Source organism: Camarhynchus parvulus, chromosome 7 (assembly GCF_901933205.1).
Source record: "Camarhynchus parvulus chromosome 7, STF_HiC, whole genome shotgun sequence".
Classification (NCBI taxonomy): domain Eukaryota; kingdom Metazoa; phylum Chordata; class Aves; order Passeriformes; family Thraupidae; genus Camarhynchus; species Camarhynchus parvulus.
Genome location: NC_044577.1, coordinates 17867615 through 17890098, shown reverse-complemented (window position 1 = coordinate 17890098; position 22484 = coordinate 17867615). Strand labels below are relative to the sequence as shown.

The 22484-nt window shown below is 38.2% G+C and overlaps 1 protein-coding gene across 2 annotated transcripts; it reads left to right on the top strand.

Annotated features, from left to right (window-relative positions):
* The first annotated feature begins 63 nt into the window (after positions 1-63).
* On the top strand, positions 64-20284 carry HAT1 (histone acetyltransferase 1). 2 transcript variants are annotated; one of them, XM_030952536.1, is made up of 11 exons: positions 64-196; positions 3010-3081; positions 3396-3471; positions 5114-5234; positions 10567-10746; positions 10977-11098; positions 11599-11703; positions 12041-12147; positions 14598-14749; positions 15984-16100; positions 19890-20284. In XM_030952536.1, the coding sequence occupies exons 1-11, from the start codon at positions 136-138 to the stop codon at positions 20055-20057; spliced, it is 1281 nt and encodes a 426-aa protein (XP_030808396.1). In that variant the 5' UTR covers positions 64-135; the 3' UTR covers positions 20058-20284. The 2 variants fall into 2 exon arrangements, with proteins under 2 accessions (XP_030808396.1, XP_030808397.1); XM_030952537.1 differs by lacking the exon at positions 64-196 and adding an exon at positions 2123-2184.
* Positions 20285-22484: the final 2200 nt, after the last annotated feature.

Below are 22484 nucleotides of genomic sequence, written 5' to 3'. Positions count from 1 at the left end.
CAGCGCAGCGCTGTAGGCGAGCGCCCTGCCCTGCCCTGCCCCGCCCCGCCGGGTGCCGAGGCGGCTGCAGCCCGGTGCCGGTCCTTGCGGGGACTGCTGGTGACACCTCCACAGTGCAAAACGGAGCCGCTTTAAATGCTGCTCAGTCTTATTTGTGGCGTAAGAGATGCAGCCGTGCCCCTGAGTCTCACAAGAGGTGAGTGTACCTGTTGGTTTTAAGTGCTGAAAGTGTTCATAGACTGAGGTTCTGGCAGCTTGGCTGCAAATCGGTTGTAGCTCCGTATTTCTAGCATAGAACCAGAGGCCCAAAATCTGGCTGGAATTCAGTAACTTCTGACAGGGTCTTATAATCCTTTATCAGCAGAGCACATATATGCTTTATACTTCAAAATTAAAAGCATGCAGGCCAAAGCCTTAAGAAAGGGAAGGTTTATACTTTATTCCAGCAGTTCAATCACAGCGCTTATAAAAGCTGACTTAAGTGCATATTTTGTCTTGCTGTGCTATTTCAAGGGCCCAACAAAGTGTCTTTTATTAGATGCCACTGGAAAACACAAAAAGGGCAGATTCTGGTACTCCTCAAATAATATAGTGAGATATTGAAATACAATACTGAACTGCTAGCTTATAATGGTGGTCATGAAACAATGACTCAAGTTTAAAACAACTTTTCTCTGGTAAACAACTTTTTTTAGTTACGTGTCAACAGAAAGTTTCTGCATATAACTTAAGAGTTCATATACTACATATATACCTATGTCCCAGCTGACAGCAGGAACAGTTTTGCTAGAAATCTGCCTATTTGATAAGCATCTGACCACTCAAGCATCTTGTTCAACAAATCCATATATGTACATGCTAGCTGCAGAGTGTCATGGTTTAACCCTAGCCAGCAGCCAAGACCCACACAGTCACTCACTTGTTCCCCCACCAGCAGGACTGGTGAGAGAATGGGAAAGGTAAAAAGTAGAAAACTCGTGGGTTGAGACACAGTTTAATAGGAGAAGCAAAAGCCACTCATACAAGCAAAGCAAAAAAAGGAATTACTTCACTGCCATGGGTTGGAAGGTGATCAGCCATCTGCAGGAGAGCAGATATAGTAGTTACCTGTAGTAGTTACCTGGGAAGACAAACATCATCACCCCAAACATCCCCTCCGTTCTTCCTTCTTCTCCTCACCTTATATACTGAGCATGATGGCATCTGGTCAAAAATATGCCTTTGTCACGTGGGGACACCTCTCCTAGCTGCGTCTCTTCCCAACCTTTCATTCAGCCCCAATATCCTTACCAGCACGGCAGTACAGCCCCAACATCCTTACCAGCTCGGCAGTACAGCCCCAACATCCTTACCAGCTCGGCAGTACAGCCCCAATATCCTTACCAGCTCGGCAGTACAGCCCCAACATCCTTACCAGCACGGCAGTACAGCCCTAATATCCTTACCAGCAAGGCAGCAAATGCCTTGGCTCTATGAAAGCCTTGCTCAGCGATAACAAAAACATCTTTATGTTATCTACGCTGTGTTCAGCACAAATCACAGAATAAGCTGAGTTGGAAGGGACCCTCAAAGATCGAACTCACTACCCCCACACAAGCCACTGTAAAAAGTAATTCTACCCCAGGCCAAACCAGCACAGCAAGTACCAAAGTGCATCAAAAGCCAGGCCTTCGAAAGAAAACGGCAGAAATCCCCACGTTCCTTCCCGCAGTAGCTGCGGCAAGCGGTTCAGCGTTGAGCGTTTTATTTTTTTACTAATGACAAAGCTCCGGTTGTTTGCTCGGCCAAAGCGGAACTGTCAGCGAGGTCTGTGCGTGAAGAAGGAGCGGAAGCGGCCCCTCGCAAGCGGCTGCCGCGCCAGGGCAGCGCTCCGTGCGGGCACGGCCGGCGGCACCGGGACAGCGACGCGGAGCCGCCGCACGTGACAGTGGCGCGAGCACCACTGCGCACGCGCGTCAGCCGCCCCGCGTTCTAGGGGGGACGGGGCGGGGCCGGCCACGCGAGCCAGCGCGAGGCTCGAGGCAGCGTCGGGCATGCGCGCGGGGTGCGCGCGCCGCACGGGGCAGCCATTGTCCCCCCGCCGCGTTTCGGCGGGCGGAAGCGGAAGCGCTTGTGCGCGCGCACTCATTTCCGCCGGGCGGGCGCGCGGCTCGATTCGCTGCGCGCGCGGCTCGGACATGGCGGGTGAGTCCCGGCCCGGCGCTCGGGAGCTGTGGCAGCCTCGCCGTGAGGGCAGGGGGCCCGGGGATAGCGCTGTCACCGCGGCGCAGGGCAGGGGAGCGTGAGCTCGGGGCCGGCGGATGCGGGTGAAGACGGAGCGCGGGCGGACGGGGAGTAGGCTGTGAGGGAGGGAAGCCCGGCTGTCTCTGCCGCCCGGTTCCCATGGCCCCGCTCCTGCGTGTCTCCGGCTTATGGCCCCACGGTCTGTAGTGTTAAACGAGTGCGTGTCCGTGGCCACGAGTTTGCTGGCGGTGGGCAGCGAGTTAAAAACCCGAAAGTGTTCTTATTTCAAGTTTGCTGCCGGAAGTAAGGTGTAGAAGAACTTTCTTATGGTACTCCAGAAATAAAGGGGGGCTATGTTTGTGAAGCATTTTGAACACGCCTGAGGTGAAACCTGTCTTCTGGCCTAGATTAGGCTTTGGAAATCAGATGAAATACAGTTTATTTGCATTTTAGTTCCTCGTCCGTTCTGGAAGAGTAGTCTGGCTAAATAATTGCTAGTGGTGTACGTGCCACTCTAGTTCATTAACAGCAGTTTATGAAAATGACTTAATGCAAACATATGAAATGTCCTGACACGTGTTACTTATAATATGTTATACTGAATTCTTATTCAGTATAACATGGTTTAATAGCACATGTGAAAATTCATAGTAACTTAGAGTACTTAATGTTTTTATAGTAATGATTTTAATTCTCAGAAACTAAAAAGAGATACTTGTATGTTTTCTAGTTCCAGAAGAGTGTGTGAAATAGATCTCTTTATCCTCTTTAACTTTTTTTTTCCAGGACTTACTACTACAGAGAAGAAGCTGGCTGAATACAAATGTAATACAAATGAGGCAATTCAGCTGAAGCTAGGTAATGCCACTTTTTAATATTGTACAAGCGATACTGAAGTATTCCAGTATCTTCCTATGAAATATATACATGTATTCATCTGTGTCAGTTTCTCAGTTCTAGTCTGATTACTGGTTTGATACTCACAGATCAAGTAGCGTGTACCTAAATTGTACAGGATGCCTTCATTTCTTTTGTATGCCACTCTCACATAGTTTCTTAACTTGAGTTGTCTGACTCTAGTGGAAAGGTGCATGAACAGCTAGCAGGGCTTCTATGGATAAACAAATGAAAGATGGTAACTTGGTCATGGTCTGTTCTTTTTATTTTCTCAGTTCGCTTTCCTGAAGATTTGGAGGATGAGAACACAACGTTTAATCCAGAGTACAGCCATCAAGTGTTTGGAGATGAGTAAGTTAGGGTTTCCAGATTTAAACTAATAGGTCCCAAAGGGCAAATTTGTTTCCAAATCATTAAAAGCCAAAAATTTTTTGCTAATACTGAGTGCAGGGTAAGAAGTGCTGGCCTGGTGCTGCTGCTGCCTTTGCTGATAGAGGCCAGGGTGCCACTGGCCTTCGTGGCCACCTCGGCACACACTGACTCATTCATGTCCAGTCCATGGTCAGCCAGCACCCCCAGCTCCTTTTCCAGCTGCTCTTCCCCAAGTCTGTCACTTGTCGTGACCCAAGTCCAGCAGATCAGCACTCCTGTCCAGCCTGGTGTTGACTGCAATCTGACTTATGGAGCATTCAGATCACTGATAAAGGCATTAAATGGGACTGTCCTCAGCCCTGAGCCCTGGGAACACCACAGGGGAGCAGCTGTCTGGTGCATTTCACTCCATTCCCCACCACTCCCTGGGCATGGCCATGCAGACAGTGAGGAGTACGCCTGTTCAGGCCATGAGCAGCTGCTTTCTCCAGAAGAACTCTGATATCAAAGTATTTCCTAAAGTGTAGGTGGAAAAGTATTGTTTCTTTTATTTTGAGTATGCAGAATTAATTAGTGCTGAAATGTCATTTATTATTTTCAGTAGAGTATTTTCATTCTGGAGTCTGGCCATAGACTGAAGAAAAAAAAACAAACCAAAAAACCCAAACAAACCTAAGGTGAATCCACCTACATGTTTCTGTGGACTTCTTTGTGTTTCTTAATTTCAATTTCCTTTTGAAAGCATTCTAAGTACCCCAATTAGAATGAACTACCTATATTAAATGTAACAAATTAGTTACACTAATAGATGTCTACTGCAGCTATCATTGACAATAATTATAATTTTAGTAATCAGAGAACTCTCCGATCTGTTAGTTTAGCTAACAAGCAAATTCTTCTTCTGGCACATACATTTCAGATTTTAAATTATGAATGTACTACCATAAAGGAAAAATCCCAGTACAAAAAAATTTTAGCTATGCTTTAATTTTAAAAAAATGCCCTGTTTCTTTGTGAACATTATTTTTTTTCAGAAGATAAATTTTCTATTCTTCATAAGAGTATACAGTTTGTGTTCAGGCAGCTCATATTTTCAAACTGTAAAAAAGCTTTAGTATTCTATACTTCATTTTGCATATACTAATTTCTGGTTGCATTGGATAACTAAACAGAAACTGTCAACTGAAAACTCCACAAATTGCTATACTTGGTTATTTGTGCTTTGTACATTACAGATTGAAGTAGTTTACTCCAAAATATTATACTGCACTGCAAAGTAATTTTAATAAATGTTAGCAATCAATTAATGTAAATAACTGTTAATGAGTTAAAGCTGTTGAAAAAGCCTAAACTCAGTATGAGCTGTTTCGGGTATTCTCTCCTGAGCTGTCACAGTAAGGACTCACTGAGCGCAGAATATTTCCACTAGAGGAGCGAAATAATAGAAGCAGTGTAAGGCATTATCTCTGTCCTATAGCACACATCCAGTTTGATTCCCTTTTCCTATTAGGAAGGTAACTTTACCTTACCAGGAAAGTTTATGTGAATGTCACATGAAATTAAGTCACTGTGATGTTTTGTTTTGTATCGAGCTCCTGGTTGGTATTTTCTCCTTTCTCAGTGAAGTTGCTTTTGGCTATAAGGGACTCAAGATCCTCCTGTATTACATTGCTGGAAACCTGTCTACACTCTTCCGCATTGAATACACATCAAGAGTAAATGAAAAGTTTGACTGTGTGGAGGTAAGTGCAGGTTTGCCTCTGTCTTTAACATAACGTTGAGAAGGTTTACTTTGGTTCTAGGTTTAGTAATTTCCCACCTAGACATGGTTTAAATTAAAGGGAACAAAACAAAGCTTCTGTTTGCTAAGCTAATAAAAAGCTTTGAACTTCATTTCCCATTCCCTGTCAACAGTACAATCAAAATTGTGTCAAACAGAACAGTCAGATGTGAGGTGCTGATGCCAAAGCCAGTTCCACAAAATAAACTTGGCGAGTTTGTATTTTCATATTAACTTTGACCAGGAGGAGAACTAGTATTGGTGGGGCTAATGATGGAAAGAAGCAGTGAGGAGGAAAAGGAGATTTCTGTAAGAACTTCATGAGAAACTATGCTTGACTGTGTCTCTAAACATGGAGAACAAGTAGGGCAGTAAACAGATTATAAACTTCTGTATGGGTATCATGTATGCTTTACATCTTTCTTAAAGGAATGTGATAATACAATTACCTGCAGGGTTTTTGTTTGGTTATTTCTTCTTTTTTGTGCAGATTTTCTGAGCTTATAAAATACTTGTAGAATAGCTTTTCTTTTTCCTCTCCTACTGTCTACTTGTTCTCCAAATATGACTTCAAACTCCATTTAAGTTACTACTTTCAAATTCATTGGAGTTTATTTAAATAAATTCAAGGAAAGGCCTACTGTAAAAGGAGAAATACATTAGAATGACTTCATTAAAATTATATTAAAGATTTTCTCTTCCTTGTTTTGAAGGTGTATTAGAATATACTCGGTTCAACAGGCTAAGTTCCTGGACATGTCTGAAATACTTTGGAGGCTAGAGCAGCATGTCTTAGAAGTGAAAGGTCATGCACTTCAATTGTAAGGATTTCTTGGAAATAAGGAAAAAAAGGAAAGGCTGTTGGCTGTGTAGTAAACATATTAAAATCCAGTTGTCCAATCTTTCAGTGATATAATTTCAAAATAGAACAGGAATCTGCACCATAGCACCTTTTTACTTCATCTGTTTTCTGTACAAATGGCAAACCCAGTTTACTTCTCTAGAGGTCTAAACAAGGTCTGTCTTCCCCTATGCTCACTGCAGTTTTTTGATTGATCAAAATGGTTGCTTTTTTCAAGGCCTGTTTCCTATACTGAATTATTCTTCCAGTTCCTTTAAGGACTGAGATGGGGACAAAAAAGATCTTTTTGAGCTGCACTTGTGTTTGCTGTCCAGAGCATTTACATGCCTTGACTGAAGGGAAGAATGTGGTTGCTTACCCTGTGCTTCCCTTAGTGTTACTAGTACTGTACAGTCAAATAAGCTGCTTGTATTGCTATATCTAAACATATGTAGGAAAAAATACATGACTGTAGTCAATCTTCTTCTGCATTTGTATTTGCCATCAGTTTATCCCCCCTAAGATAACGCATTTGTAGAGGTTAAAACGTAAGCTGTCATTACAGCAGTATGTTGATTTGAATGCATGTTAACATTTATGTTTCTAAGTCAACTATTTGCTGATCTCTCCTCCTGATGATAATTATAGTAAGATGCAGACTATGTGCTACACATGACAGATAGGCCTGTGCTGTGAATAGATGGTGTTTAGGAAAGGACAGCAGTTTCTGCCTTTGCCATAACTGGTTCCAAGCAGGTTGGTATTAATGCTCCACAAAGTTATTCACAGCTGAGGATTTTGTACCCAAATACCCGTACAAGCCCATTCAGCAGCAGGTGGTTTTATTCTGTAATATTGAGTTTGGTTTCATTATTGCTAAAGCAGCTGCTGCTGTCCCTGCTAGGGACTGACAGAAATATTCATCCCAATACCACTTTTTTTTTTTCTCTAAGATCTTTTTTGACATTTGAGATACAATCCTGAAATGTCAAAAGGTGGAAGTCCGGTCATATTTATGCATCTTAACGTGGTTTAGATCCATCTTTAAGGAAATTGTGTTATTGGGGAAGCCTCAGCAAAGTATGATCATGTTTTGAAAAAAAGCTGGCACTTCATTTAGTGAAAATAGACAAAATTTACCCCTTGAATGGCGTTAATTCTTTCAAATAACAGAAGAGAAACTGCTTTCTTCTAGTGTAAATATTAATAGCAATGACCTCTGAATTGCTTGCTGCTTTGAGATTTGCAGCTGTTCCAGTATCTTCCTTTTTTCTGCATTTTATGATGATATAGGGGTAAAGTATTTCACTAAACTGTATATCTCACTTTGCATCTAGCGTATGCATTTGCTTTATACAAAAGTTAATTAAAAAGTATTGGTTCAGTATTTGGTGCTTTTGTAACGTAATACTGCTGATCACTCAATTTCTCCCCTCTGAAGTATGTGCATACAATTTTTAGAGAAATTCAACTCTCAAGTATGCTTCTATAGTTATTTTAAATTAAGTCACTTTGAAACAGCATCTACGTGGTATGCAAATGTCATAGCTGCCTATTAGTATAATACTAATTTCTAAATTAAAATTACCCAGAGTCAAATGTGATGCACAAAGAGACATTACCCACTTAAACAGTCCTGCTACAAAACAAGTGTAGTTACAAGCCCATTCCAAATTTCCTGTCGTCACCTTACGTGATTGTGATTATGAAGGTAATGTATTACAGGCAGCACTTCATGAACCATAAGCTTAACAACTCTTGGCCAGCTTAATACAGGTTTTTAATTCAGGCATGCTTCGTTTTAAGTTGCTTTGCCTATGTTAAACATTGCTGTAGTAGTCACAAGGATTGTTTTTCTGAGGAGAAATTTGTGTGCATCCATTCCAGTTTCTAAAATACGAGTGTCTTGTTCTGATTAAAAAAAAAAAAAATTTCACCAATATCAAAGAAATGCACAAGGGAAGGCAGTAAACACATTTTGGTAGGTCCAGATTATGGGCTCCTCAGAGAGAAGTGTTTGAAAAGGACCTACTTAGTAATGAATGTTTCCATTTAAAAGTACAGGTTTTAATGAAATAAATTATTTTTTATGTGGTTGATCTATTGAGATTCCAGTATTTCATGTCTTATTAACTGAAAATTGCATGGTTTGCCGCTGCTCAAACTGAGGATTATGGGAGTTGCTCTGTAAGAAGGAGAGATCCTGTTAACCCTAAAAATAATTGAAGAATGTATTTTCTTGTGTCAGATCCCATTCCAAGGGAAGAGAATTTTTAGGAGGCAGTAGGTGAAAATATGTTGTAGTGATACAGAATCAAGAAGTATTATCTGGTGCTTTATTTGCTAAGCCTCTGGCATATTTTAATTCTTTCTGCTGTATTGAAAACAAGACTTCTCTGGTGGCAGCCAGTGATGGATGTGCTACCTTACACTTGTGCAGGTCACAGTTTGGCTTCCTTCTTACTTTTAATGAAGAAACTTACAAGTGTGAGGGGAAGCAAAATAATTAAACATTATGTATATCATACTTCATGCTGTATATTCACCCTTTTTATATGTCGTCCACGTTTCATCTAAGTTATTGTACTGTTGCTTGGAAATACTGTTTTAATTCTAGATTATTTTTGCGTGCTTATTCAGCTATAGAAAATGCAAATTGCTACAGATTCTTTCTTAGTTGTGATTTCTTACAGCTCTGTCAGTAGAGCAGACATAAGAGCTGTGTAAACAATGCATTTACACAATTTTAAAAAAGGCATTTCTAAATTGTGTTCCATATAAATGTTTTTAATGTAATTCATTGATTCAGAAGAAGTGGCTGGTTTTGTGTAATCCCTCTTAAATCAGCAAATGTAAAGAAAACGTATTTTAGGTAATATTGGTTTATGAGGAATAGTGAAGGCACCAACAAATTGTCTTTGTTTTGAGAATGAAATGAGTTTAAAGACTGTACACATTTTTACTAAATTCTTACACCAGGTACTGTAGAGTTGTATTTTAACTGCTTAATAGCTCTCTCTCCAAATATAAATGTTGGTAGTACCAAACCATTAAGAATAAAACTTGTTTGTGCTGAACTAAGTCTATCTTTCTCTACGCTAAAAATGTAACTGAATGATAAAGTGCTATTCATTTGCAGGTGCATTGCTTCTGCTTAAGGGCCCATGGTTGAAAGGACAGGAATTAGTAGCATGTTGTATTAGCCTTTTGTAGTGTATTTTGTTCTAAGCATCTTAATTTCCCTGTTTTGAATGCTAAGTAGCAAGAGTCTTGGTTTTGAACTAATACCCATCATGCATGTAAACGGTGTGAAAGAGCTGCTTAGTAAGTTAACACAAAGTGTTCTTGTGTCCGCCCTTGTGGAAATAGATACAATACAAACATTACAGCTGAACTCGCGGCAAACTCCATTAAGTAAAAACCTGGATTCATTGTCCAGAGGAAAGTTTGAATTGAATGTAAGCTCATTTTGTTGAATGTAATGTCAGGCTTTTAGGGGTTGTATTGAGGAGTATGGTTTTGTTAAGTTGAGACCAATTCATTAAGTTTTATTGCCTGGTGAGAAGCAGTAATACGTTATTGTGAAGCTTCATCAAATATTCATGGTTAAAAAGAAGTAGTAAATGTATTCAATCAAGTGGTCTTTTGGGGGTCTGAAAAGGATTATGAAGTCTGCTCAGCTGATAGTTTCTAACTTTGGCTATCTGAAAAGAGTAATCTCTGAATTAAATTTTGGTGTCAGAATATTTTGTCTTCCACAGTATGTTAGACTACAGGTCAGATTTGCTGACAGTATTCATAAGTTGTAGTATTTTATGTCAAACTTTGTTTTCAAAACTTCCTTTTATTAGAATGCAGGATGTGGTTGTCTGAGTTTGTACTGTTTTGCAGCTGATTCTATAGACAGGCATTTCAAGCAGGGGGCCGTAAGAATGCCAGAGTGTGCTTGCTGTCACTTCCCTGTTTGGGAGCTACCGTTTTTGGTCTTTGTCCCTTTTTCTCTGCTTAGTTCTGCATCACCTAATACCTCTTGTAACTGCTTGTTTGGGAACCTGAGTTCTGCAAGGCTGTGTAGATAGGCTAGTCTTGGGGAATTGCTGTCTAGAAAGTCTTGGCTTTTGAACATGGTGCACTTACAGAATAACTACCAATGCTCTTAGTCAAGCTTGAACAAATATATCAATCTCTAAGCATAAAAATGTTCATGAACTTAGGCTGTAGCCAAGAGTTTTTTGATGCTTAAAAAGGCTGGATTGTGACATTTCTGATCTCATGAGTGTGGCTCCTTTACTTGCTGGAAGACCAAGAATGCTTGCTTTTTCTTTTTTCTCTTTCCTTTTTGTTTTTTTAGTTACTGGTAGATATAGTGTGTCTCGTATATTCATTTCTGAAACACAACACTGCTGTCTTTTTCTAATTTTCCACTGATCCTTCCCCTTTTTGTAATCTCCAGGCAGATGATGTGGAAAGTAAAATTAGAGAAATCATTCCGCCTGGTTTTTGCACAAACTCAGATGACTTTGTGTCTCTGCTGGAGAAAGAGGTCAACTTCAAGCCCTTTGGAATGCTGTTACACACATATTCTATCCATAATGAGGAAGCTGGTGAAGATATAACATATCAGATATACAAGGTATGGAAAATTTAGTTAAATATCTGCTTTTGAGCAACCAAATTCAGTTTTATTTTGCAGAGATGCACCTTCTATAGTGACTCAACTGTAGTGTATAAATACTATAATTTTATCAGTTTGTTAATCTTTAACATGCTTTTTTATATGAGAGAATTTAATTAGGTTTTGCATAGATTTTCCTCTTGCATCTGTGATAGGTTTCACCTGACTTCTCCTGGCTTTTTCCCTAGGCTGACATGACATGTCCAGGCTTTCGAGAATATCATGAAAGGCTTCAGACGTTCTTGATGTGGTTTATTGAAACTGCTAGCTTTATTGATGTAGATGATGAAAGATGGAACTACTTTCTAGTGTAAGTACAGCTCTAAAGCAACAGTGGACCTTATTACCTCCACAAAGCCTGCGTTTTAATTGTGGCTGGCCAATTATTGGAGCAGTATAATGATATTTTTCCCAGGAAAGAAAAAACATTGTTTATGAGGCTTGAGTTTTCCTCCATTATGCTTTGGGAAAGCTTGAGAATAGAGCTGAATTAAATGCTGTTGTCCGTTAGAGCCCTGAATGTAGGCTTAAACAGTAAAATGAGCTTTGCCTGTGTTTTCTTTTACTTGCCACCTATTCATCTTTATAATAGGCAAGTGCACTGAAGTGCTGTAAAGAGGTCTGATTTATCCAAGTTGCTGCACACCAATTAAGTGAATTGTACATTCAGAACATAGCAGGTGTACCCATTGGGCCCTCACAGAGTAGCTTGCTGACACTGAAAATTCAGTTGGAGAATGGAAAAGAAAATGGACACTGCATGGGAGCGCAACTGTAATTGACCTGCTTGGCTTTCTGTTTTATCTGCAGATTTGAGAAGTATAATAAGGATGGAGCTACGCTCTTTGCGACCGTAGGCTACATGACAGTCTATAATTACTATGTGTACCCAGACAAAACCCGGCCACGTGTAAGGTAATTGGCGGTGTAACTCGTGCCTTGCCTTTTATTTCAGAAGAGGGAACTGCTGAAGTTCCCAATACTTGTTTATAATAGTGTTGATTTGTTTAAAAAAATCCCCATTATTAGCTGTCTATGCACTGATTTTTTTCATTGTTGCCTTCTTGAAGCGGAGGGAATCTCAAACAAGTTTTGAATATTTAACAGTTTTAAGATTCTGTTAAAAATCATGTTTTAACATGAAGATTGCACATACCTTAATCTAAAATGAAATACCATTTTATTTTTAAGACTTTGAGTTATGTTTCCAAATGCTTACATTTGAACTGGAAATGCATTCCTTTGTCTGTAGCCAGATGCTGATCTTGCCGCCATTCCAGGGAGAAGGCCATGGTGCTCAGCTGCTTGAAACAGTTCATAGATACTATATGTCTTCTCCTACAGTACTTGATATAACAGGTTTGTGTTACATTTTTAATAAGGAACTTTACAGGTTGTTAGCCCACAAGCTAACTTTTATGTTCATTTGTGTGAATTTAAAGCCTTTTGAAGATTTAGCTTCTGCTCAGTTCAGGATTAATAGTACCCTAGTTTACAGAGGTGTATGTGGTGTAGCTTTTAACTCAGAGAACAGCACACCAGGAAAATTCAATCCCTAGCATGAACGGATTACCAGCTAATTAACTATTTTATTGTGAGATACACAGCTGAGTTTGCCAGGAGATCAAGGTTTGTCAAATTTCAAATTCCTTGTTCAACTTACCCCTATTAGCCAAAACTCAAATTTGAGGGGAGACACAACACACCTAACTAAAATAGCATATTTAATATTAGTGTGCACACTGAAATTTCACAGACAACAAGAGTTTATAGAGAACTTGTGGTCTAGAAGCACATATTGCTGGCTGAAGGTATCCATGATATTAGGTGTGCGTGCACAAATACCTGAAAATGGAAGATTCTGGAAATGGCAGATAAAGAGTCCATGTGCATAACAAAACTAGCATTGAAAATTGCCACAGGCATGACATCAGTCCTGTGGTTTCAAGTCTAGTATAGGAAGAAATGCAGTTCAAACACATGTTTACCATTCAACTCTATGTGTAGTCTCATTTTGGTTATAAATAACTCTCCATTCTAATTAAAATCCAATAGACCACTTGCTTTCATAATGCGTTGTTGCCAGATCATTGTAACAAAATAATCCACCTCATAATTTCAATCCAGTTTGTGGGAACCTAAGAAAGTATAATTTAGTTCATGCAACAGGAACTCATGTGCATCATGCATTTTTCCTTTTTATAGTACAAACCTTTATGTAGCTTTTATAATTGAGGATGAGCAAAGTCTTAACTTGCTACTGCATAAATCCCATGGCATGTTCCTGGCTCAGTGCCTTAAGCAGGGTTGTAGAAAACAGTAAAAGTGCACTAAAACGTTGGTCCATCTTTTTGTGGAATGAAGCAGGAGAAAGCTTGCAATATTCTGCATGGCACTCAAATTATGAAAGTTAAGACTCTTAGAGAAGTATTTATTGTCCTTTTTGAGGGGGACATTAGACTTGGACCATGGCCAGGATATTTAATTACATATCACCTAAAATTGTGAAATAAAGCCTTTAACTTTTCTAGAAATTAAAATCTAATTAATTTCTTTGAAAAAGCTAATTATTTACTAATTAAAATTACTTCTGAGTTTCACGTTTGCAGCAAATATTTTGTTCTACTTATACCTTGTCGTCCTGACACAAGCAAAATATATGCTGCTAGTGTTTACTGGAAACTGCCTCATTCTTCTTTTAACTACTCTGAATGCAAAAGAATTAATCAATTTGCTTTAGTGCACTTCTCCAATCTTTTTTGCAGAATAAGTGCTATAAGGCTTGCCATACAACATTAGGCCACTCATACACAATATGTCTTAACCCAACCCAGAAAAATAAATTGTTCGTTGTGCTGTGCCACATACACTACGTGGCAAAAGCTTCTATCCCAGTCCTTCTTGGTCGCTTTGTTTTGTTCTTGATCATCCTAAAACTGCAAGTTTTAACTATTTACAGTCTTAAAACTAAAGGAAAATGCAGCTGGGATGTTAGCAATAAACTCCACAATGCTAGCTTCCAGAAAAATGAGTGTTGAAGGGGAAGCATGGCCCTGCTACTTGTTTGTAGTGAGCTTGTCGGAGGCAAGGAAAAAAATATATTCAAAATGTTGTACATATTTTCCTTTTGCATTAAATAGTTGCATATGCGCTCATGTTGATCTTAACTGTGGCTATTTCTCCATTTCAGTGTTTTTTTCTATAGAACAGTTTTAATAGCTATGCTCTCTTTTTAAGTAAAATGGAAGTAACTTGAAATCATGATGAGCTTTTGCTTAGGTCCTTTCAGCCTTGTAATTTTGAATAATCTTGTTCTTTGGCTTCTTGTAGCTTTTCCTGCCTTCCCTGCTAACAAAGACTAACTCCTGCTCAATACATATCTTCAACTAGTTTACTTGTATACAATAGGATATTTTCACTAATCTTTTCCCACATTTTCCCTTTTGTTTGTCTTTTAATAGTTCTACCACTGTCAAATATAGAATAGGTGAAAGATACAAGAAAAAAGGTTTATAGGCTAGTCTTTTCCCAAGGAGTTAAATGGGTTTAAACAAGTCCATTTCACAATACATATGTACAATATGTACAGCACTGCATACACAAACTATTAGAAGTTTCTCTTAATGTGACCTGTTTGATGTCTACTGTCAAACATCAAAACCTTTGATAACAGTGCTTACAGTTAAGCACAGTTGTTTATATACTGATGGATAGTGCATCTGCTTTTGTTTTCCATAGTTCTTTGTAATTACATACCAGAGATGAGAAAACAAATAATGGTGATAAGCTTCTTTTTTTATTCTTTCTAGCTGAAGATCCTTCTGAGAACTATGTGAAGCTTAGAGACTTTGTTCTTGTAAAGCTCTGTCAAGATTTGGTTTGCTTTTCCCCAGTAAAGTTAATGCAAGGTTTCAGTCAAGAAATGGTGACGGAAGCTCAACAAAAATTGAAAATAAATAAGGTATTAAATCAGTACAGTTGTAGTTGGACATATTCTTATCAAACTAGTACAATACAATTTAAACTTATAGAGATACATGGAATTTACACTCTCACTTATTTTGACACTTGTTAAGGATGTATCAGGAGATAGATGTAGGAGATACCATCCTACATGGTTTTAGATAATTGCCTTTTTTAGCTGCAAATTCTATTGTAATAGAATTTGATATGGTTTTGATTTCTTTCAAGAGTGTGCAAGTAAGTGTTGCTTTGGGAATGCAGAATGCTAAAGTGGCAAACAACTTACTAATGCAACTCTAAAGACTTGGAGAACTAAAGAGTTAAATTGAACAATTAAATTTGATGGTAATCTTGAGTTATTAAACTCATTTTTGAGTACGGCAGTGAAATAGCAAAGCTGCTTAATTAAAAATGTATTTGAGTGTGTTGTACTGAAGACTTTAAACCTTGAGGGATGGGCAGTGTGAAGCCATATTCAGATGTGTTCATGAAAATGGTATAGCTTATATAAGGAAACTACATCTGCAGCCTTCTGTATTTTAAATCTGAAAGAATAAATAAATTTCGTTTGGTTTTTTAACAATATATAAACATGTGGTAATGTAGCAAACAAACCACTTTGTTTTTGTTGTGTTGTTCAGAAACAAATAATTGGTCTTAAATGCAAGTTAAGACTAAAATAGTAGCAATGTAATTTTCTCCCCAGATGTTATACTTTCTGATCCTGATAGCAAAGGCATTCAGTTTTTCCATTTACTAATTAATTTTCTTCCCCAGTAAACAGGAAAGTGTATATATTGTTGTTTCATATTTATAACTTTCAGGGGGCCTTGTGAAGGGCAGTAGATACGTGTGGATTAAAATCAGCAAAGAAGATAGTGCTTGGTATTGCTTCACATCACTCTAGTTCCAGTCCTTGTTCTTAGAAATGTGTTTGGACTCTGGCTTCTGGGCTTTCTGCTGTTCACTTACAGCAAGTCCTTGAAGTACCCCTATGGCCGGTGCAACACTTGAGAGATCAGACGCTGGGTGCATGGAAGAAAATTGTTTTCAAGTAAAAAGAAAAATGTTTATTTACTGAAGTCACTAGATAGGACAGATTTATCCTTGCCCCTGTCTTCTAATAAGATAAAGAATTACTCTACTATTTCAGTATTTCTGCACTTGGAGTTCTGTTGAGTGACCTCTTTATTCAAATGTGAATTCTGAATATTCTCCTTTCTGTTCATTAGCAACACACAAGACGAGTTTATGAAATTCTCCGGTTGCGTGCAACAAACATGGGTGATGCAGAGCAGTCCAGAAGCTATCGGTTGGATGTTAAAAGAAGACTGATTGGGCCCTATAAGGTGTATATGACTTAAGTATCATTTAATATTTATTTCAAGGCTAATTATAATTGATTTTACTTTGATTTCCATAAATGTAGTTGATGTCAATTATGTTGCCAATCAACTACTATTAGTTATGCAGTGTTCAGCTGACATATATACAGATGCAGAGGACATTTGTACGTAGCAGCACTGAAGATCCTGTGTTTGGTTCCTGACGTTTCCTGCACAGTTCCAGCAGGAGGTTACCGTTAAGCCTATGCTATCTAGCTACAAGTGGCATTATGCCCAGGTAGGTTTAATGGGGAAAATGGTCAATTTCTTGAAGAGGTTAAAAACATACCTTAAATAGATAAGCCAGAAATTTGAAGAGGTAAAGTTTACACTGCAGACTAGGTATAGTTTAGATTCCTGTTCTAATTTTTTGCTAGGTCTTAATAGAACAGCTTGCTAGAAGTAATCAAGTCACGTCAACATAGGACTAACTCCATGCAGATGGAATATAAAATAATACCAGCAGAAAAATTCAAGCAAGTATTAAACATAGTACCGAGTAATTTTCTTAGTTCCTATTATTTATGCATCCTGGATTTTCAGTGTGGTTGGTCTGCGTTGCATAAACTGAACCTTTGAGATACGGATTTTAAAAATTATATCTTAGTTGTGAAAGGCATCAGTGTTTAAATCAACAGTCAGAAAGGCCACGAATAAATCTAGGTTTATTGCTGTAACTAGCATGTTAGCTACTGTTGTCAATTAAGTATTTGCCAAGCAAACCAAAATCCTGCATATAAAGGTAAACAGAGCACAAGGATGACCTTGATTAGCTTGAAAACCTTCCTAAAGCAGCATTTACCCTGTTATACCAAATAGCAAAACTTTGCTTATAGTCACATTGGGCTTACAGGGGCTCTTAGTAGACATGAGAGGCCAGCGTTGAATTATTAAATATTTATCTGATCTGGTGATAACTTCATGTAATGCTGAGTGCCAGAACCTTAATCAAAATACGCTCTCTTTCACAAGTGTCTTGTCTCATTTGCTAAATTTCACTCAGTGTCCACTACAAATAAGGTGATTTTTCATCAATTGTTTTTCATGACTATTACACGGTTTCAATTCACTCACTCTTCACTGAGGTCCTGTAGGCAAAATCCAAAATTTCATAAGCAGCTTTCAATTCTAGTGTTTCTAGCAGGTGTTTCCACTTCAGTTTTTGCACACAATAAGTGCATGGATAATGAATGGATTTTGTATTGCTAAATATGCAATATTGCTACTTTAGAACATGCACTTTTAGTTTTTTGTTATTTCAGTGGGGATTCAAAAGGATCCTTAAAGCAACCAACTCCTTTTTTCCCAGATTTTAAATTTCATGTTCTGAAATAGTCATCTTGTTTATAGTAGTTCTACCTAGTAAATAGCTTACTCATACGTTCATTTTAAACAGTTTCCAATAAATTTTAGTCACACTGCCATTTCCAAAAAGTTTACAAAAATTGTAATGAAACTAACTTTGAGTATAGAGAGGGTAATTTTGAGGGGGGAACCAAACAAATAATCAGGAATATTACTCCATACTCTAATACTAGTGTCATTTTATTACGTAAACTGTTTGATCGCTTCATTTGAACAGTGCTGTACAAATGTAGAATAATTCTAAGTTGATGCTACCTTAGTTTAATAAAAATGGTATTCCATCTTAGAATTATTTCCTGGCTAACAGTAGCAGGGAAAAAAACTATATGCAGAAAGCTCAGGGGAAAAACATGTAATACATCTATGCCCCTTGAAGTCATTATATTAGCAAGGAGGTGGTTGCTAAACATACTGAGACCTTTCTGCATGTGGCAGAACTACATTCTGCATGTGGGATGACTGGTGCAGCAGGGTGTGTTGCTTTCCGTATAAGTAGCACTAATACAGGAAAGAAAATATTTGGTATATTAACAGGGCATCACTCCCTGTTAGTTACTACTCCCAAGGTAGTTTAAAGGATGAGCAGCTTGTGAAATTTCAGTTGCACTGTGGCTTCTCCATTTCTGACAAACTGCATTTTATTAGTAGATTGTGCTGGTAGACATATCTCTTTGATCATGTCTTTGTTTTTCATGTCATCTCTCTTGGAAGTAGATACCAGTGCTGCACTGGATTTTTAATTGTGATACTTTATTTGCTACTTGAATAAGCTTTTCTGCCAGCCCAACAACTTTATCCCAAAGAATCCTCTTGAAGCTGCCCAGGTAAAATGTTACTGATGGCAGTTATCAAAATCTTGTGTACCTGGATATGCTTGTAGTATATTTGGAGGGGGAAAATAGATATTGGAACAACTGGTTATCTGAAACATGCAAAGAGAATTTGCTTTTTAGCAGGAATCTGGAACTTAAAGATGGCCTAATGGTACAGTATCAGATGTAGTGGGCATTTAAAAGCTGGCACCCTTTTTTTCAGAGCTAATGTTTATAATATACACAGACACTCCTGTTGATTAGGCAGACTTTTAATTAATTCTGGAATAAAGTTTTAGTTGTTCTACTAACGGAAGCTTGGCCAAAAGGTATCCATCTCTATTTTCATTTGGGCAGCTCATCATATGTTTTGAGTATCTTACTCATTTTGACTACACAGAGCTAATGTGAATCTAAAATTTAAACATCTATGCTGCTTTTCACATCCTTTCAACAAAGAAATGTTTCTTGATTATTGGCCAGAAATGTGCTTGAACTCCTCATCAGGACTTAAGTACAGAACCTCCTTTTCTGAACTGAACTTTGCCTATCTCTGCAATCTTTGGGATACTGTAAAAGTTTTTCTGGTCTTACTCATTTACCATTCACTGTAGTCTCCACTCCTCCCTCCTGACTCTCAGCATCAATCACAGAATGAAAACAAATACTCCTTTGAGAGATAAGCTTAAAATTAGAGCACAAAAGGGCTTTGATTTTGAGACTGTTAGAAATAGAATAATTTGGTGAAATTTTGTTGTTTTAATACATTGATTCCATAGGTTTTGCAAAGATTTATTGGTAAGACACCAGGCATACATAATACTTTTTTTAAATGAAGTGTTGAATGATATTCTGCTTTTACAAAGCTAAAGAAGACTGAAGAATGAAAAGTACCTGAAGAATTGAATAGTTCAGAAATAGGTATCACCTATATAAAAGTGTATCTGGGTAAAGAAAATACAAAAGTATTTTGAGGTGTTTTTAAGAAACAGGTAAAAATCACATGTGACAGAGCAAAGACAACTTATCTTCCTGTACAAATATGTTTATGCTTATGAATAATCTTACTGCTTTTCAATGCTGTTACTGCTTGTCCCTGGTAACTTGAATAATTTGTAAGAGTTTGTAAAACTTTTTCTGTGTATTGGAGGCTTAAAATTAATTTCTGATAGTCAGTTATAGGGAAATTTTTTGGCTGAATAGTCATGTAATGGGACACCAGTGCAATTAATGTTAATGTAGGACTAAGTATCCTGGTCAGATTTCTACAGTCAACTTTTTTGTGCCTTACATCTTCAGTAGTAGGTGTACTGTTAGACCTAATTTGTTTGGTTAAGGAACAAAATCTGAAACCATTTCTCCTTTCACTAGTTCATTGGCAATACAGAAACTATGAGCCTTTAACAGAACAAAGGTAGTACTAATCAAACATGGTTAGTGCTTCTCTTGGGATTAGGGACATCTTAAAGAACTAAGATACTGAAATAGAATAAATTTTGATGAAACACCATAGTGAAATACCATATTCTTGATAATTACTGGCTGTGTTCAAACTACTGTTTGTTTGATTGCTTAGAAAAAACAGAGAGAACTTGCCAAGATGAGAAGGTGTCTAAGACCAGAGGAGATGACTAATCAGTTGAACCAAATAGACCTAAACTTGCAACGTGAGCAGTTAGAAGAGAGCTTCCAACAGCTTGTTTCAGATTACCGAAGAGTCCTAGAACGACTTGCACAAGCATGAGGATCCTCCTTGTACAGGAAACTTGCAGATATCTATACAGTGTTGTAAAACACATCCTTAATTGCCACTTAACTGCAAAAAAATCTCATGTGACGTTTTAATCACATTAAAGGTGACTTGTGTTCCTGTGCATTTTGAATATTTTCTATTTTTGTGTTGTAGATTTAAAAATGTTGTACTTTAGGTTTTGGGGCACTTCTTGATGAAATAAAAAATGTAGATTCTCAGATACAGTGTTACTTCAATTGTATGAACTTTCTTTTACCCTTCTGTTTTGATCAAGACTTAATAGATAGTTAAATAGCAAGTTAATATATAAATCTAAGCCATCTCCCATTTCTCCTAACTTGATTCTCCTGGGGCTGTTCTCCATGGATCCTGTTGTACAGGGTAGGGCCTGTGCAGGTTTAATGCCACGAACAGGTGACAAAGTTGGTTCTGTGGGCTCTTGGGTGTTTCCTGTGCACAGCCTCTTTACCCTTTGCTGAAAGTGGATCCTGCTGCTGAAAGGAAACAGACCCATTCTGTTTAAGCCTCTAAAGTGCCTCAAGCACATTCTTCTTCAAACCCCCAAATTTTCAGGTTTTTGATTTTCAGGAAGAAACCTCACAGCTAGGGAACCAGCCAAGATTTTGTGAGCACTCCAAAAACAATTCTACTGGTGAAAGAAACATACATTTATAGAAAGCAACTGCCTTTATATAGTTCCTTGATTCTGTTCTGCTATCCATTACTTCTGAGACCTGAGGTTAGTTCATAAATATCCTGTCTGTCCTCCCTCAGAGGAATAAATTGTTACCGTTTCTGGTAGTTCATGCTTTAGAGGATTTAATCTGAGTAAGGATCATTGAAATTTATGAACCATGTTTGATGGTCCTAATGGGATTCAGGTCTAGCTCTCAAAACTGGAGCTTGTAGGTTGACAGTTCTCCACTATCTCATGTGATGTGGAAGAAGTGAAATAATTTTTAAATGTCTAGAATCTGTGGGGTTTTTTGTATTTTCTATTAAATGATTTTTAGAAATTTTAATTCCAGATTAGGTTGTCTTTGGCTGTATGATACGTGTTTCATCTACTGTTGTATCCAAATCTATTAATCAGTAGTAAGAATCATTTAAAGACCTTTCCTGGTAGTAATAGTAAGGCTGAGGTTAAGTTGGGGAACTTGGGGTTTGGTTTTTTTCTGTGGATGGTTTGGTTTTTTTATTGAACGTGTTCAGATCTTGGGGATAAGTCAGAAGTGGGAGAGCTGAACTGAGGAATTGTGCTTAAATTTGGTTCCTGTGTAGAGGTCTAGGATACTTCTGGAGCAGCCTGCACTAACACTCCCTGAGCTTAAGCCATGGAAGAAACTGTAGGACTGACAAGAAGAAGCACTGCCTAATGGGCTGTTTGCCGACTTAGAAATACTGAGCCAAAAAGCACAAAATTGCTTTCCTCAATCACAGTTTCCTTTTGCTATTCACAAATAGCAAAACTTCTCTCACCCAGTGACGAGGGCAGATTTACTTTTTCATAACAGATTTTTTTTTCTTTTTGCATTGACACAGTTTAAAGAGTTTGAATTAGTGCTTCCAGTTCCTTTAGTGGTTTCTCATTCCAGTATGGTCTTGGGAACACTGTAAGATGATGTGATGTGCCTGTGAACTGCAAAATTTCTTGGTGTGAAAAATAGGAATAAACTGCTTCCTAGAGGCCTGGAAACTGAATCCTTCCATCCTGCAGCAGATTACAGCTTCTGCAGCTCTGCTGCCATGAAAGACCTTGTCAGTACCCCCTAATCCATTACAGTAAATTAAGCCAATTATCTGAAGTAATCTTCATCAGCAAATTAAACTAGCCCTGCTGGCTTTGCCTGAAGTGGTCTTAACTGTCTGGACTATCCTTTCCCTTGGCAAAGAGAAGGAGGCAATAATCTTATTGGACAGCTAGAAAACTACAACAGCTCTTCTGACACTGCTGGGGGGCACATGCCAGTTTCCTTCAGTAGGTTTGTGGGGTGCAGCTGTTTGAGCTAACATTTCAGAGACTATGCATTCTTGGTTTAATTGACTAAATACCCACATTTCAGGATGCTGCTGGACAAAGTCCTAGCTTGCCAGTCTGGATATTTTGTTCATGATTTTCAGCAGGATAACTTCACCTACAAGTGAACTGCAGGATGCTTGTCTCAAAAGTACACACAGCAGCAACTCCAGCTGTTCAGTGAGTCACATTGTGAAATTAAAAAGTGTAATACTATTTATAAAAGTTCAGTAAGTTTTGTGTAATGTTAGTATTTCTATATTAATATAACTAAGAACAAGGACCTCCTACTATATTTAAACAAATACTTTGAGGTGTAGAAGAGAACTAGTGTGGTTTGACTTCTGTGTGCTGAGAAGACCGGTGAGCTACTAACAGCTGTCTATTTGGAATTGCAAGTA

What these genes read in the sequence shown, in the direction of transcription:
- HAT1 (XM_030952536.1), top strand. Translation starts at nt 136, where the DNA reads ATGCTGCTCAGTCTTATTTGTGGCGTAAGAGATGCAGCCGTGCCCCTG. An exon ending in GCCCCTGAGTCTCACAAGAG is followed by an intron (nt 197 to 3,009) that starts GTGAGTGTACCT and finishes TTTTTTTTCCAG; the next exon opens with GACTTACTACTACAGAGAAG. An exon ending in GGCAATTCAGCTGAAGCTAG is followed by an intron (nt 3,082 to 3,395) that starts GTAATGCCACTT and finishes TTATTTTCTCAG; the next exon opens with TTCGCTTTCCTGAAGATTTG.